General features: G+C 30.6%; 1 protein-coding gene across 1 annotated transcript; it reads left to right on the top strand.

The window, feature by feature from the left end:
• Nucleotides 1–5,193: 5,193 nt before the first annotated feature.
• On the top strand, nt 5,194–7,561 carry LOC113384931 (26S proteasome regulatory subunit 6B). The gene is made up of 6 exons (XM_026622710.1): nt 5,194–5,300; nt 5,391–5,477; nt 5,542–6,100; nt 6,701–6,983; nt 7,203–7,397; nt 7,477–7,561. The coding sequence occupies exons 1-6, from the start codon at nt 5,268–5,270 to the stop codon at nt 7,559–7,561; spliced, it is 1,242 nt and encodes a 413-aa protein (XP_026478495.1). The 5' UTR covers nt 5,194–5,267.
• The last annotated feature ends 6,910 nt before the right edge of the window (nt 7,562–14,471 follow it).

Genomic DNA, 14,471 nt, shown 5'->3' with positions numbered 1-14,471 from the left:
TTTTTTTAATAATCACAAAAAATACATTTTTGATTTATTTATTATATAATCAACCCACTACTTCAAAGGTCTTAAATAGGGAACGCTTTATCTAAATATGCATTTCAGAATACTTTTCGTCACTGTTGTATTGTCCAAACATGATGATCCATGTCTCACTATACTAACTTTTCTCATTTTTGTTTCCTAACTTTTCGTTTTCTTTTGAATAAGAATTTGCATTATTGCAACTCGATTAAAAACCAAATCAAATCAAATCTAATCTAATCAACTATATTATATCTTTCAAAGTAGCAGCAACTTTTCATTTCTCTTTTTTACAAACTCGAGGAAGCTTTTTTACAAAACTTGGGAAACTCGAGTTTGTAAAGGGAAAGATCTTTCCCGTTTGCGATTTTCACGTTTCCATTTTCTTACGCAACATCAAATTAAAATTTAAAATCGTACTCAATAAATTTATTCCGACTGTGGTAAGTAAGATATTTTTCTTTTAAACTATGCAACAAAGTAGAAATAAAATCATTATTATTTTACATAATATTTAGAACAACCCACAACGCAGAAAGTTTTCTAATTATCGCACCATACAAGTATTATACAATGCAACATTATTATTTAATTTACTTCGTGAAGTGAGATTTAGGAAAATGATTATTAAGATAATTGAGCTTTAATTATTTTTATAGAATGCATCACGCGATTACTTGTCATATTTTTCGCATAAGTCGTTATTCAAGCATCTAATTTTACATAAGTTGGAAGAAAGTTCATGTGTAATTCACAGCTAATTGGACGCAATTAATTATATATTACATATATAGTAATAATTACTATATATAATTATACGTGCATTTACTCCATATTTAATCCACATAATAAAAATAATGCAATAATTATTGTAGCCATAACTATCTACATATTGTAGTCATAACTATCTATGTACGTACGAATTTAACAATAATGCCATGTTAAGGTCATCTTCATCTTATTATAGACCATCTTAAGCTACTATTTATTCATTTTTAAAGTAAGTAACATATTTTATTATAAATGAGTATGTGAACCATATAATTGATTTGAGAATCATTGTTAACAGAAACAACAAGCAAATGAGAAAAGATGACACCTATTTCTTTGTTTTAAATATGTTGTTCACATATGAATATAATGCATTTATATGTGAAATAATTACAATATGCTACAATTATTCATTTAAAAACCAATAATTCCCAATGTCTCCCAGGGATCCATGACTTGACGATTTTCAAAGGGTTCACGTTAGTAAAATAAAAATTTTGGGAACCAAGAAATGGAAATGGATATGTGGTGGATCATAACACACCATGTTAATAGATATTTACTTATAATATACCATCGGAAATAAAGTCATATACAACATTTATAAATAAACCAAGAAAGTGAAAAATATTTCTATAGATATACAAAAACATCAATATTGAGCAAATAAGGGGTCTATAACACAAAATAGTTTAATAATAAATAATGATGGATTTAAATCAATAATTCCCAAAGTGGTGCCAGGAATCCATGACGATTTTCAAGGGGTTCACGTTAGCAAGACAAAAATTTTGGGAACCAAGAAATGGAAATTGATAGGTGGTGCGCACACCATATTAATAGATATTTAATTATAGGATACTATTGCAAATAAAGTCATATACAACATTTATAAATAAACCCAGAAAGTAAAAAATATTTCTATAGATATATAAAAAAAAACAATATTGGGTAAATAAGAACCAAGAAATGCAAACGGATAGATGGTGGACCACAATACACCATGTTAATAGATATTCACTTATACTATACTATCGTAAATAAAGTCATATACAGCATTTATAATGAACCTAAAAAATAAAAAAAATATTGTATAATTCTATATATAAAAAAACAAGGTCGGGTAAATAAGTGCATAGATAAAAGAAGAGTATATGAATAAGTGGTCCACAACACAAAATAGTTTGGAAACCTGTGAATTTAACTATTGTCAATTTGAATATTTTCCAAAGTATGTATTATAATTTATTCAAGCTTTTTTAACTTCCCGAAAGTTTCTTTTCGGCAGGAAATTCGACTTGCTAATTTTGTTTTCTCGACGTTTCACGACATTCTGAATCGTTCAAGACAAAAATTCTGAACCGATTTTAACTGTTCATAAGATCTTGGTTAGGAATCGTGCAGTTTAGTTTTTGGTAAAGATCGGTTGGGCCCTTTTTTCGTAATAAAATAGTAAAATTGTATGGGATTTTAATTAAAATTAACATAGACAATGATAGAGTTCATTATATAAACTAACATCTTCAAACATTGTACGCTTAAATTGGTTATAAAAAAATCATTTATATTTCATAAGCGCGTGTTTGTGTGCACTATAACAAATATAATTAAAACAATAGAAAATATATTAAAATATAATGATATTAATAGCATTTATTAGTTTATAGTGAAGGTGAAAATTTTGTTTTCGAAATAAACAGTTTAAATTTTATGTTATTTATTTTATCCAACTGACCCAATGAAGAAGCCCGATTTATTGGATTTCTTCATAATGAAAGGCTTAAACTCTAGGTACACAGAAGTTCATTCAAGCTACGATCTCTCTTCAGATCACTCACCTATAACTGCTACTATCTGTTCTTCAGTTATCAATGTTTGTAAACCTTATAGACTTCATTCGAGAAAAACAAACTGGGAACTATACCGCTGCAAAATAGAAAACAATACTGATCTCAAAATTAGTCTTAAGAACTCATCGGAAGTTGACTCAGCTATTGACAAATTTAATAAAACACTTCATGATGCTGCTTTACTTGCTACTCCAGAAACAATAGTTCAACAGGATCAACCTCTATCTTTTGAAATTAAAAATTTAATCTCAGAGAAAAGGAAAGCAAGACGAAAATGGCAGTCAACTCACTTTCCATCAGATAAGAACATATACAATAACTTAAGCAATAAACTAAAATCCAGATTGAAAGAAATTTCTAACCAAAACTTCAACAATTACGTATCAAACCTAAATAGATTTGATAACTCAATCTGGAAACCAATTAAAAACAAACTAAAACCACGTATTCAAAATCCGCCTGTTAGATGGGATGACAGCAATCACCTATCTTGGGCTAGGAGTGATGCAGAAAAAGCTAATTTATTTGCTCATTATTTAAGTACAGTTTTCAAACCGAACCCAGATTACTCTAACGCAGCGGACCTTAACTCAAATATGATTCCTTCTTACAACTCAATGAACAGTATAAAGTTCTTTTCATTAAAGATTATAATTGAAGAGATTAGTAAACTAAAAAATAATAAATCTCCAGGTTACGATTTAGTTACGGCAAAAATGTTGAAAGAACTGCCAAAGAAGGGATTCATCCTTCTAACGTATATATTCAACTCAATAATTAGATTAAATTATTGGCCAACTCTCTACAAAACATCTGTAGTAAAAATGATCCATAAAAGCGGAAAAGATCCTTATATGGTTACCTCATATAGACCAATCAGCCTTCTACCAATTGTTTCAAAAGTGCTCGAAAAACTCCTGCTTCAACATATCTTAACTAGCGCGAATATATTTCCAGAACATCAGTTTGGCTTTCGGAGTCAACACTCCACAATTCAACAGTGCCACAGAATCGTAAGAGTCATCAGCAATACTTTCGAGGCCAAACAATTCTGTTCTGCAGTCTTTCTAGATGTGAGCCAGGCTTTCGATAAGGTGTGGCACAAGGGACTTTTATTGAAGATTAGATCGCTACTTCCATGTGGTTATTATAATATTCTAGAATCTTATCTCGCCAATAGGAAATTCAAAGTACGGGTAAACACTGAAACTTCAATATCTCATCAGATTGAGGCAGGAGTTCCACAAGGCAGTGTTTTAGCGCCATTTTTATATATCCTCTTCACTAGTGATTTTCCAACTTTACAATCAACCACAACAGCTACATTTGCTGACGACATAGCAATTCTTTCGACACATGCTGATGCATCTAAGGCTACGCTAATTTTACAAAGGCATCTAAATGTTATAGAGGAGTGGACAAAAAAATGGAGAATAAAAATAAATGAGAGCAAGTCTAGTCATATAACATTTACACTGAACAAGACAACATGCCCAGGAGTACATTTTTATGGCCAAGCAATTCCAAGCACCGAATGCGTCAAATACTTAGGTATGCATTTAGATCGTAGGCTCACGTGGAAGGACCATATTCGCGCCAAATTGAATACTATAAAAATTAGAATCGCTGAACTATACTGGCTACTGGGACGCAAGTCAATTTTATCCATTGACAATAAACTTCTAATTTACAAGGCAATAATAAAACCCATATGGACTTATGGCATTGAATTGTGGAGCTGTGCAAGCAAATCCAATATAGCGTTAATGCAACGTGCCCAATCGAAAATATTGAGGCAGATTACTGATGCTCCGTGGTTTGTTAGTAACAAAACTTTACACGACGATCTTCATATTGATTTTATAAACAAAATAATACAAATCAACAGTATAAAACACTTTCAAAAACTACAACATCATTCAAACAATATAGTCACTCAGCTTCTTGAGACATCAACTTCAAGAAGACTGAAGAAGAAGCTGCCCGAAGATAATATGGAGGAACCATAGAACTACCACAACCTTATATAAACAGAATAATTGAATCATTTATTGAAGTGATTCTCTGAATATGATTGTAATATTGATCCGATAAATTTATATGTGTGTTTGCAAGTGTGTGTGTATGTGTGTGAGTGAATGACATAAGCCAAATAGCTCATAGAATAGTTATGTATTCTGATTGCTATTGAAAATAAAAATTAAAAAAAAAAAAAAAAAAAAAATTTATGTCACTTACGTCTAATTAAAAAATGTTGTGTCAAACTACTCCTTGTCATAGCCAGTTCTAGTTTTTGACATTTATAACAACCAATAACATCTTTTCATATTGCATTTCATTATATAACATTAAGTTTATAAATTGATACACGTATTTAAAAAAAACACTTATTTTAACACACAATCTTTGAGATGAGATTTTTCAGTTAGCTGAGTGCCAACGGGAATAAAATTGTTAAAATACATTAGCGCCATCTTGTCAACAGTAGTACCACTATGTTTTTGTAATTTTAATGTTGGCATTAACGAAAATGCTGAAGCTAGCTGAAGCGATTGTCATCAAGACAAATCTTTAAAAATCTACAAGTCATTTAATCAAAGTTGATCATATTTAAGTAAAATGGAAGAAATCGGTATTTCATTACCCGATAAGGTGATTTATAATAATATGGATAATAAGCTAAACGCAGAAAATAACTTAGTTTTTTGTTTTATTTTAATATATAACCTGGACTTCTTTTAGGACGAGGTTACTGACTCAAAAATTGTTAAGGAAACAACGCAATCTTTGGAAGATTTAGACACAGAAGATTTATATACCAAATATAAAGTAAGCACATTATCATAAAGTACGTAAATATATTTTTTATGCTAACATAATCATAAATCTTCAGAAACTCCAACGTATGCTTGAATTTCTCGAAGTTCAAGAAGAGTACATAAAAGATGAACAAAGAAACCTCAAAAAAGAATATCTCCATGCCCAAGAAGAAGTTAAGCGTATACAATCTGTTCCTTTAGTCATAGGCCAATTCTTAGAAGCAGTAGATCAAAACACAGGCATTGTTGGCAGTACAACAGGATCCAATTACTATGTACGCATTTTGTCTACGATTGATAGGGAACTTCTTAAACCATCTGCAAGTGTAGCTTTACACAAACACAGTAATGCATTAGTCGATGTGCTGCCTCCAGAGGCAGACAGTTCAATTTCTATGTTGCAAGCTGATGAAAAACCAGATGTACAATACAGTGATATTGGTGGAATGGATATGCAGAAACAAGAAATTCGTGAAGCTGTAGAACTGCCATTAACACACTTCGAATTGTACAAACAGATTGGTATAGAACCACCAAGAGGGGTTTTGATGTACGGACCACCCGGTTGTGGTAAAACTATGTTAGCCAAGGCAGTTGCACATCACACTACCGCAGCCTTTATCAGAGTAGTTGGTAAGCTGTCAGCTATTTTCGTACTTTCTCTTTTGTATGTTATTGTTTTTATTTTGATAAAAATAAAATGAAAGTATTGATCATTTATTGGTAACATTAGGTAGTATTTTAATTTGCCACTAATATATTTTCATTAATAAGAAATTATTTTTTAAATATACTAATTGCACATCATTAATAGCAATGTAGGTCAACTATAATGTTCATACTATCAAAATATTCCCATACTTCTTATAGATTATATAATTTGATTATTTTGAATAACTCGAGCATTTAATTTTAAATACATATCAGTGTATTTTTTGTATAACTGGAGATAATTTTTTGATTAATCAAAACAATATGACCTTGCTGTCAGTTTTTTCATCTGTTTATTTAAAAACTTGAAATCATACTAATTCATTTATCATTATGTATAGTTATGTTCAACTGCCGGTTTTAATTTTGAGGTAGTTATTATGAATTATGAAATATTTAATATAGAAAGTTCATATTATTATAAATCACCCATATATCAATGTTGTTTAAAAAAAAAGTGGGACTGATCTGATTACTTTTAAATTCAACTATGTGGCATTAAGCAGTTTTATTTTTTCTCAGGATCTGAATTCGTACAGAAGTACCTTGGTGAAGGTCCTCGCATGGTGAGAGATGTATTTCGTCTAGCTAAAGAAAATAGTCCTGCTATAATTTTTATTGATGAAATTGATGCTATTGCCACAAAACGTTTTGATGCGCAAACTGGTGCTGATAGAGAAGTTCAACGTATTCTTTTGGAGTTGCTGAATCAGATGGATGGTTTTGATCAGACTACTAACGTTAAAGTAATAATGGCTACAAACAGAGCTGATACATTGGATCCTGCTTTATTGAGACCGGGAAGGTAAATAGAATTTTAAATTAAATAAATAAAACCGCAGATTCAAAAATGTGGAAATATGTTTGGTGCAAACTCGATTCACAGATATGGTTATGTCATTGTAAATTTTAAGTTTTCGCAACTACTTCACATTATATTACCAAACAAAAATTACATTGTTAATGCATATAGAAGAACGAATTCAATTCTATTTATTTAATATTTACTTTTTTTTTCAAATAGATTGGACCGAAAGATCGAGTTTCCACTACCTGATAGAAGGCAAAAGCGTTTAGTTTTCTCAACAATCACAGCTAAAATGAATCTCTCAGAGGAAGTTGATTTAGAGGATTATGTAGCAAGACCTGATCGTATTTCGGGCGCTGATATCAATGCTATTTGCCAAGAAGCTGGTATGCATGCTGTCCGAGAAAATAGGTATGTATTCAATAAAATCAATTTCAATAGAAATAGAAAAGCAGTAAATTATATTGCATATTTTTCTTTAATTTTTTAGGTATATTGTTCTGGCTAAAGATTTTGAGAAAGGTTACAAAAATAACATAAAGAAAGATGAGAGTGAACATGATTTCTATAAATAGATATTACAATTAATTAATAATAATTTGTATTACAAAAATAATTTTAATAATAAAATATTGCTGATTGTATTTTGATGTAATTCAATATTCTGTTTTATTTGAAGAATATGCAAATTGCAAAAAATTTGCAAAGTAGTGGATTTTGATAACTATAATAATGAAGATAGAAGATCTATTCATTTTAATTGTTACTTGCAATTTGATTCAATTGTTAATCGAGTTTTTCAAAATTTACCATTTTCAAGTTGATTTGATTGTTTAAATACGTTTGCTTGATAGTTTTGATTATTTGTAAAGTTGTACAGTCAATTTTGAAAATGGTTTGACCTTTCATAAACATATTTTCTTTTTAAATCGTTTTATTTTTAATTATCATAAATACTTATTTGTTGGTACTATTTAATTGTCGAAAGACTATTAAAATAATACATATTTTATTCCTTTAAAATGAAAGCTTATTAAACTATTATAAAACATTCATAATTTATTAGTAATGATATAGATCAGTAATTCTTAAAGTGATCTGTGATAGCAAGGGTTTATGATAACTTGCAACGAAAATAAATTTTGGGGTCCACAAATTGAAAATGATATGCTGATAATTTAATATTAAAAACAGATTCAATAATAAATAAATGTATATAATCAATATATTTTTATTTCAAGTTTTTAATACTTAGAAAAACTGTTAGAAATTTAGCAAAAAATCAATATTAATATTGGAAATAATAATTATCGATATTGGCGATCCGAAGCGAAAAACATCGCAAAGTAAAAATAAAAATTTGGGAACGATTTTGATTTGTTTTCTAATATTTATTTTGATTGAAACGCTTATTTATTTACTTAGATTTTGCGTATCATTTATTCTCCAAAGTATTGTTAAACTTGTCTAATTGTAAGACGTGAAAAAAACGTGTCTCGTGTTTGGTAATTGATCATTTGATGTAAAATTTCCATTGAGTGAATGACCTTAGCATATAGTGCTTTATCTGGAACAATTTAGTTCCCGTCCCAGTTTTCATGGTTGCATTAATTATTGAAATGATACCGTGCCATGTGCGGCATGTTTTTATTTATATTGTTACAATATAAGTGTACTTACATACTTATTTATACTTTATCTATTAATGTGACTGACTTGTGAGTAGAGCTGCAATAGAACATTCACATAATAACGCACAATCGATATTGAAATTTGATTTAAAATTCAAAGTGGAGATGGATTTCTTATCTAAAAGTAAAATGGATGGTTGATACAATTTAATTAAAAACATGAAATTGTTCAAAGAGAAATCTTGATAAAATTTGCAACTTCACATTTAAGCGGTTTTATTTTATGGTTAAGAAACAGTAAATAAAACGTCTTGTGTTTCTTCGTAATAAATCGTTTTGAGCCAAAATTTAATCTTTATTTGCGGCTTTCTCAAAAGCGGTTGCACCGATTTAAAAAATTTAAAAACAACCTGAACAGTTTTGGCCGAGACGCTTCTTAAAATTTGTTTTTAAAGAAAAGCACGCATTTTTGTTCATACTTTCGTCCAATAGATACTGAACCGATTTTGAAAATTCAATAACTTCGAAATATATCTGGGCGAGTATACGATGCTAATAAGGTAATCTCAGGTTTGGGGATAGCGATTCTAAAGTATATCATCGCAATTTTCAAATTTTCGGACTTAAACCTTAAACCCTTTCTTGTCACAATATTTTCAAGTGAAAACAGATGTTACTACTGCTTGATATCAATTACAAGACCAAAGTAGTTATCACTGAGCCACAGAAAAGCCCTTATGATTAAATTCAAAGCATAATTTACTATTATTTGGTTATTAGCACAAGACCATAAAAAATGATGTCAGCATAAAACTTTTATTAACCATACCATGTGCATCAAAATAAACAAAATAAAAATAAAAACAAAAACAATTATTGTAAACAAATCAAAAATATTGACCTCTGAATGAATATTTACTTCTAATTTAAAACCATTTAAAAAGAAAGTTCTAGTTTCAATATGTCCTATAAGACCTTCATATTTTTATGACGTTACTTTGTATTATCTATTCAATAAAATCTGTTATCGGCTTTGTTCACGTGTGCTTCAATTAACTGTCTTACTTTTGAACACTTGCAGAGTAAACCAACCTAAGTAACTGGTATCATATCCGTATTATTGTTCGTATCCGTATTATAAATCTCTTTATAAATTTATAATAATATTATGGTCACAATGTTTTCTCATTAAGTACGAGCAACGAGTGTTGTCCATGGACAACATTCACTCGACTACTTACGTACATGAGAGTAGTCCATGGACTAAATGTTGGTTTGCCTTTGTTTCAAGATTTGTTACTATTTTTTTTTATTCATTCCATATTATATAACAATCAGAGTTATATACAGACTTTATAAGTTATAAGACTTTATAAGTTGAGTAATGGGTAAGAGTAGGTCGACCATTGTTTGACTCAGCGGGTAACGCATGGGCCTAAACCCGCTGGATTATAAATTGGCCCATAATGGGCTTATAATAACCCGGTAGGCTGTAAATGGAACCAAACAAGTTGATCATTGTTTGACCCGTGCTGTATGGGATGGCTAAATTACACATAATAATAAAAAAAATAATCACAAAAAGAAACAAAAGAGAAAAAAAATACAAATGAAGAAAAATAAATAAATAAAATTTTTTTTTTTTTTTTTTTTTTTTATTTCTGTTAATTTTTACAATCAGATTACAATACAATCTATAAGTTAAAAGTTATGGTATTGAAAATCAAAATCAAAAAGAAAAAAAAATAGAATAAAGGAAATTCAAGAAAAGAAATAGAATAAATGAATGAATAAATAATAATTAAAATAATAGTATTAATAATAAAAACGATAATCAATAATAAATAATAATTAAAAATAACTTGTTTGAAAATTTTCCTGTGCGAAACAGGGAAATTATGTTGTTGACGGTAGATCACTGGGCCATTTTCTTTTCAGGCGTTTTAATTTTTCGGCTGTTTGTACTATTTGCATTTCCGGATTGACGTGTGCATCCAATTTGTTTTGAAAGATAAAACTTCTGTTCTTAATAACTTCCGCCACTGTTGGAATTTTTAGGTCTTTATGGATCATGTGGTTGGTCATAAACCACGGAGCCTTACAAATCATTCTCAGAGTTTTGTTTTGTACTCTCTGGATTATTTGAATGTTACTCTTGCTGGCGCAGCCCCATAGCTCTATCCCATAAGTCCATATTGGGATTATTATTGCTTTGTATAAGAGGAGTTTATTTTCTAGAGACAGTTTAGATGATCTTCTCATTAGCCAGTTTATTTCCTTCAGTTTCAAATCTATTTGTTTTTTTTTCTTTAAAATATGCGTTTTCCAATTTAGTTTACTGTCTAAATGTATTCCCAGGTATTTTACGGAATCCTGGTTTGGTATAATTGTCTTGTTCAAATACAAGTCAGGACTTGTGTGACTTCTCAGTGAAATGATGAGGTGTTGAGATTTCTTAGCGTTAGTTTTTATGTTCCATTTATTTAGCCATAGTTCTATTTTCGCCAGGTAATTTTGAAGTAAAAAAGTAGCTGTTGTTACATCTTCATGACTTGAGGTTATAGCAATGTCATCAGCATAGGTGCTTATCGTTAATGTCGGATCGAGTGGCATATCACTGGTGTATAGCAAATATAGTATTGGACTGAGAGCACTGCCTTGCGGAACACCGGAATGAATTGGTTTTGGAGGCGAGAGTTCTTCATTTTCTTTAATTTGAAAGGTTCTATTTGATAAGTAAGATTCCAAAATTGTGAAATATTTTGGAAATGTTTTCTTTAATTTATATAATAATCCCATGTGCCAAACTTTGTCGAAGGCCTGGCTGATGTCTAGAAAAACTGCTACACAAAATTCTTTTTTATTCAGGGCTGTGAGGATTGAGTTGGTTATTCTGTTGCATTGCTGTATTGTTGAGTGATGTCTTCTAAAACCAAATTGATGGTTAGGTATCCAGGATTCTTCGGGATGATCTTCTAGTAGTCTTTGTAAAATTAATCTTTCGAATACTTTTGATAGGGATGGAAGCAGGCTTATAGGTCTATAAGATTTTACGTCAGATGAATCTTTGTTTGGTTTTGGGATCATTATGATTTTTGCATTCTTCCAAACAGATGGCCAGTAGTTAAATTGAAGAATGGAGTTGAAAATGGATGTGATAAATAATAGACATTTTGGTGGAAGTTCTTTTAACATTTTAGGAGAAACTTGATCGTTTCCGGGGGCTGATTTTGATTTGATAACTTTGATTTTATTTTTGATTTCACTTGGTTTAAAAGGTCTTATCATAGACGTTTGGCAATTTCCTTGAAGCGCATTCAATATTTCAATTTCAGGTGACAAGTTTTGTTTTTTGAAAACATCAATCAAGTATTCTGCGAATGCTTTACACTTTTCAGCGTCACTTTTAGCCCAAGTTATGTGGTTCTGAGAGCAAACTTTGAGAGGCGATTTCGACATTACAGGTTTATGTTTGTTCTTTATAGGTTTCCAAATAGAGGCATCATATCTATTTAGCTGCGAAACATATGAATTAAAGGAATCATTCTTCCAAATGGCGATGATTTTCTTTAATTTATTGCTAATTTGGTTAAAACTACTTTTGTCCTCCGGCCAATGAGTTTGTTGCCACCTCCGCCTGGCCTTCCTCTTTGCAGCTATTAATCTTTTTATGTCGGATGGTATTACTTGATTATCTTTTCGTGGTGGGATACTTGGTGTTGATTCAACGCATGCGTCAATGATAGTTTTATTCAAAAACAAAACTTGATTATCAATTTCATCAGCGAGTTTCGGGCGTTGAATTAGCTTAATTTTTGAATTTATAATGTTTCTGAAATTGTTCCAGTCAGTAAATTTATTGAATAAACTGCAAGGCCGATAAACAGGAATCGGACTTGAAAAATAGGTTAAAAGAATTGGGGAATGGTCGGAAGATAAATCAAAGTTAGGTTCAATAATGAGTTGCGATGTTGGAATACCTTTTATTATGAAGAAATCAAGCAAATCTGGAATTCTATTAACATCGGTTGGCCAATATGTTGGTTGACTAGTAGTTATATGTGAAGCATTTATTTGATTTATTGATGTTAGTAGTTCTTTTCCTTTGGCAGTGGTTAGTCTTGATCCCCATGATGTGTGTTTGCAGTTAAAATCACCTCCGACAATGAATTTATTGCCTAAACTGCTGAAAAATGAAGTATAATCAGCGGCTAAAATTTTATGTCTTGGCGGACAGTAAATAGATGCTAGTGTTATATCATAAATTTTCGTTTGCATAGAGATTAAAGAAGCTTGTATAGTCTCTGATTGAACAGGGGGCAAGGTGTGGTGTTTAATATTGTTTTTTATAAGAATTGCTGCTCCTCCATGACATTTCCCATCCGGGTGATTTGCAGAATAGGTTATGTAGTTGTGAATGTTGAAATATGATTTATCGTTGAAGTGAGTTTCGGAAATTAGTAGAATATCGACTAGATTGAGTTTTAGAAATATTTCCAATTCGTATTTACGTTGAATGACGCCGTTTGCGTTCCATTGACATATTTTAATTGCTTCTACCATTATTTAATTTGTTTACTAAAATGGTTAGCATATTGAGAATAGTTGAATTTTGTTGGTACATTTGTTGGAACATAATTTTGAACTCGGTTAAGAATTCATTTATTGGAGTGGAAGAATCTGGTGATGAGTTTTGAAAGGAACGATTATTTTTAGTGGCATCGGCGTAAGATACGTTGTTAAGATTTGAACGATTTCCATTTGTAGGAAATGTTTGTTTTATATTTGATTCAGTAGTATGTTGAGTGTAGTAGTCGGATTTGAGTAAACTGCATTTCGGTTTGTTAATCGAACCTCTTGTTTATACTTCTGAGCGTATAAATTTTGATATACGGGACAACCTTTGTAACTCGAAACATGGTCTTGATCACATAAGGTGCATTTGGCTGGAAGATGAGGCTCTTTTTTACATTTTGCAGTCTCATGAAAATCTGAGCATTTCAAACAGCGGTGGATATGATGGCAATATGCCTTGGTGTGACCATACTTTTGGCAACGGCTGCATTGTACTATTCGTTTGTGAATTCTAGGTGGTTCAATTTTTATAATTGAGTTTTTAAATTTAGTTATGTTAAATACATACTTGTTATTATCAGCTGGTTCTAAGTCAATGTAGAACAAGTTAAGTGGTTCGTTATCATATTTACTTCTAATATTAGTTATGTTTCTTACTACGTGTCCCCGATTTGAGCAGTTCTGATTTTATTTCTTCAATGGGTGTTGAATGGTGGATATATCTACTTACTGCTCGAAATGCTCTTTCTTCTTTAAGTTGAAAAGTGTGAAACTCGGCTTTCTTGGTTATTAATAACTTCACTAGATGTCTATATGAGTCAGAATTTGAGCACTGGATTTTAATTGAATTATCAAGCATGCATTTATAGTAATATTGTTTTTCGTTTAACACTTTTTTTATGTCGTTGAACATGTCGTTAATATCAGAAACGTTTGAAACAAAGATCGGCGGAGGTTTGACAATTTTTTCGGGTTCATTCGACGTGTTTTCTAATATACTGAATCTATTCCTTAGTTCTATGGGCGTTCTAGGATCTGTGTTTTTCTTTTTTTTCGATTTTGAAGCTATTTGCCAAGGAATATTGTCTTCTTCCATTGTTATTTCGGTCTCCTCTAAATTCAAATTAGTTGACATTGTGTTAGGTTGTATTTTGTTTTTTAATTGGCCTTCATCGAATTCGCAGTTTGAACTTGGCATATTATTATTCTCTTGAAGTGTTTTCAAAATGAAAACTATAATATCACTTAACGTACCCCCATATGGGGATACAATTAAAAA

This window comes from Ctenocephalides felis, unplaced genomic scaffold (assembly GCF_003426905.1).
Source record: "Ctenocephalides felis isolate EL2017-DRISC unplaced genomic scaffold, ASM342690v1 CF-g0.4_SCAFFOLD_03571, whole genome shotgun sequence".
Taxonomy (NCBI): domain Eukaryota; kingdom Metazoa; phylum Arthropoda; class Insecta; order Siphonaptera; family Pulicidae; genus Ctenocephalides; species Ctenocephalides felis.
This window is presented reverse-complemented; position numbering and strand designations above follow the sequence as displayed.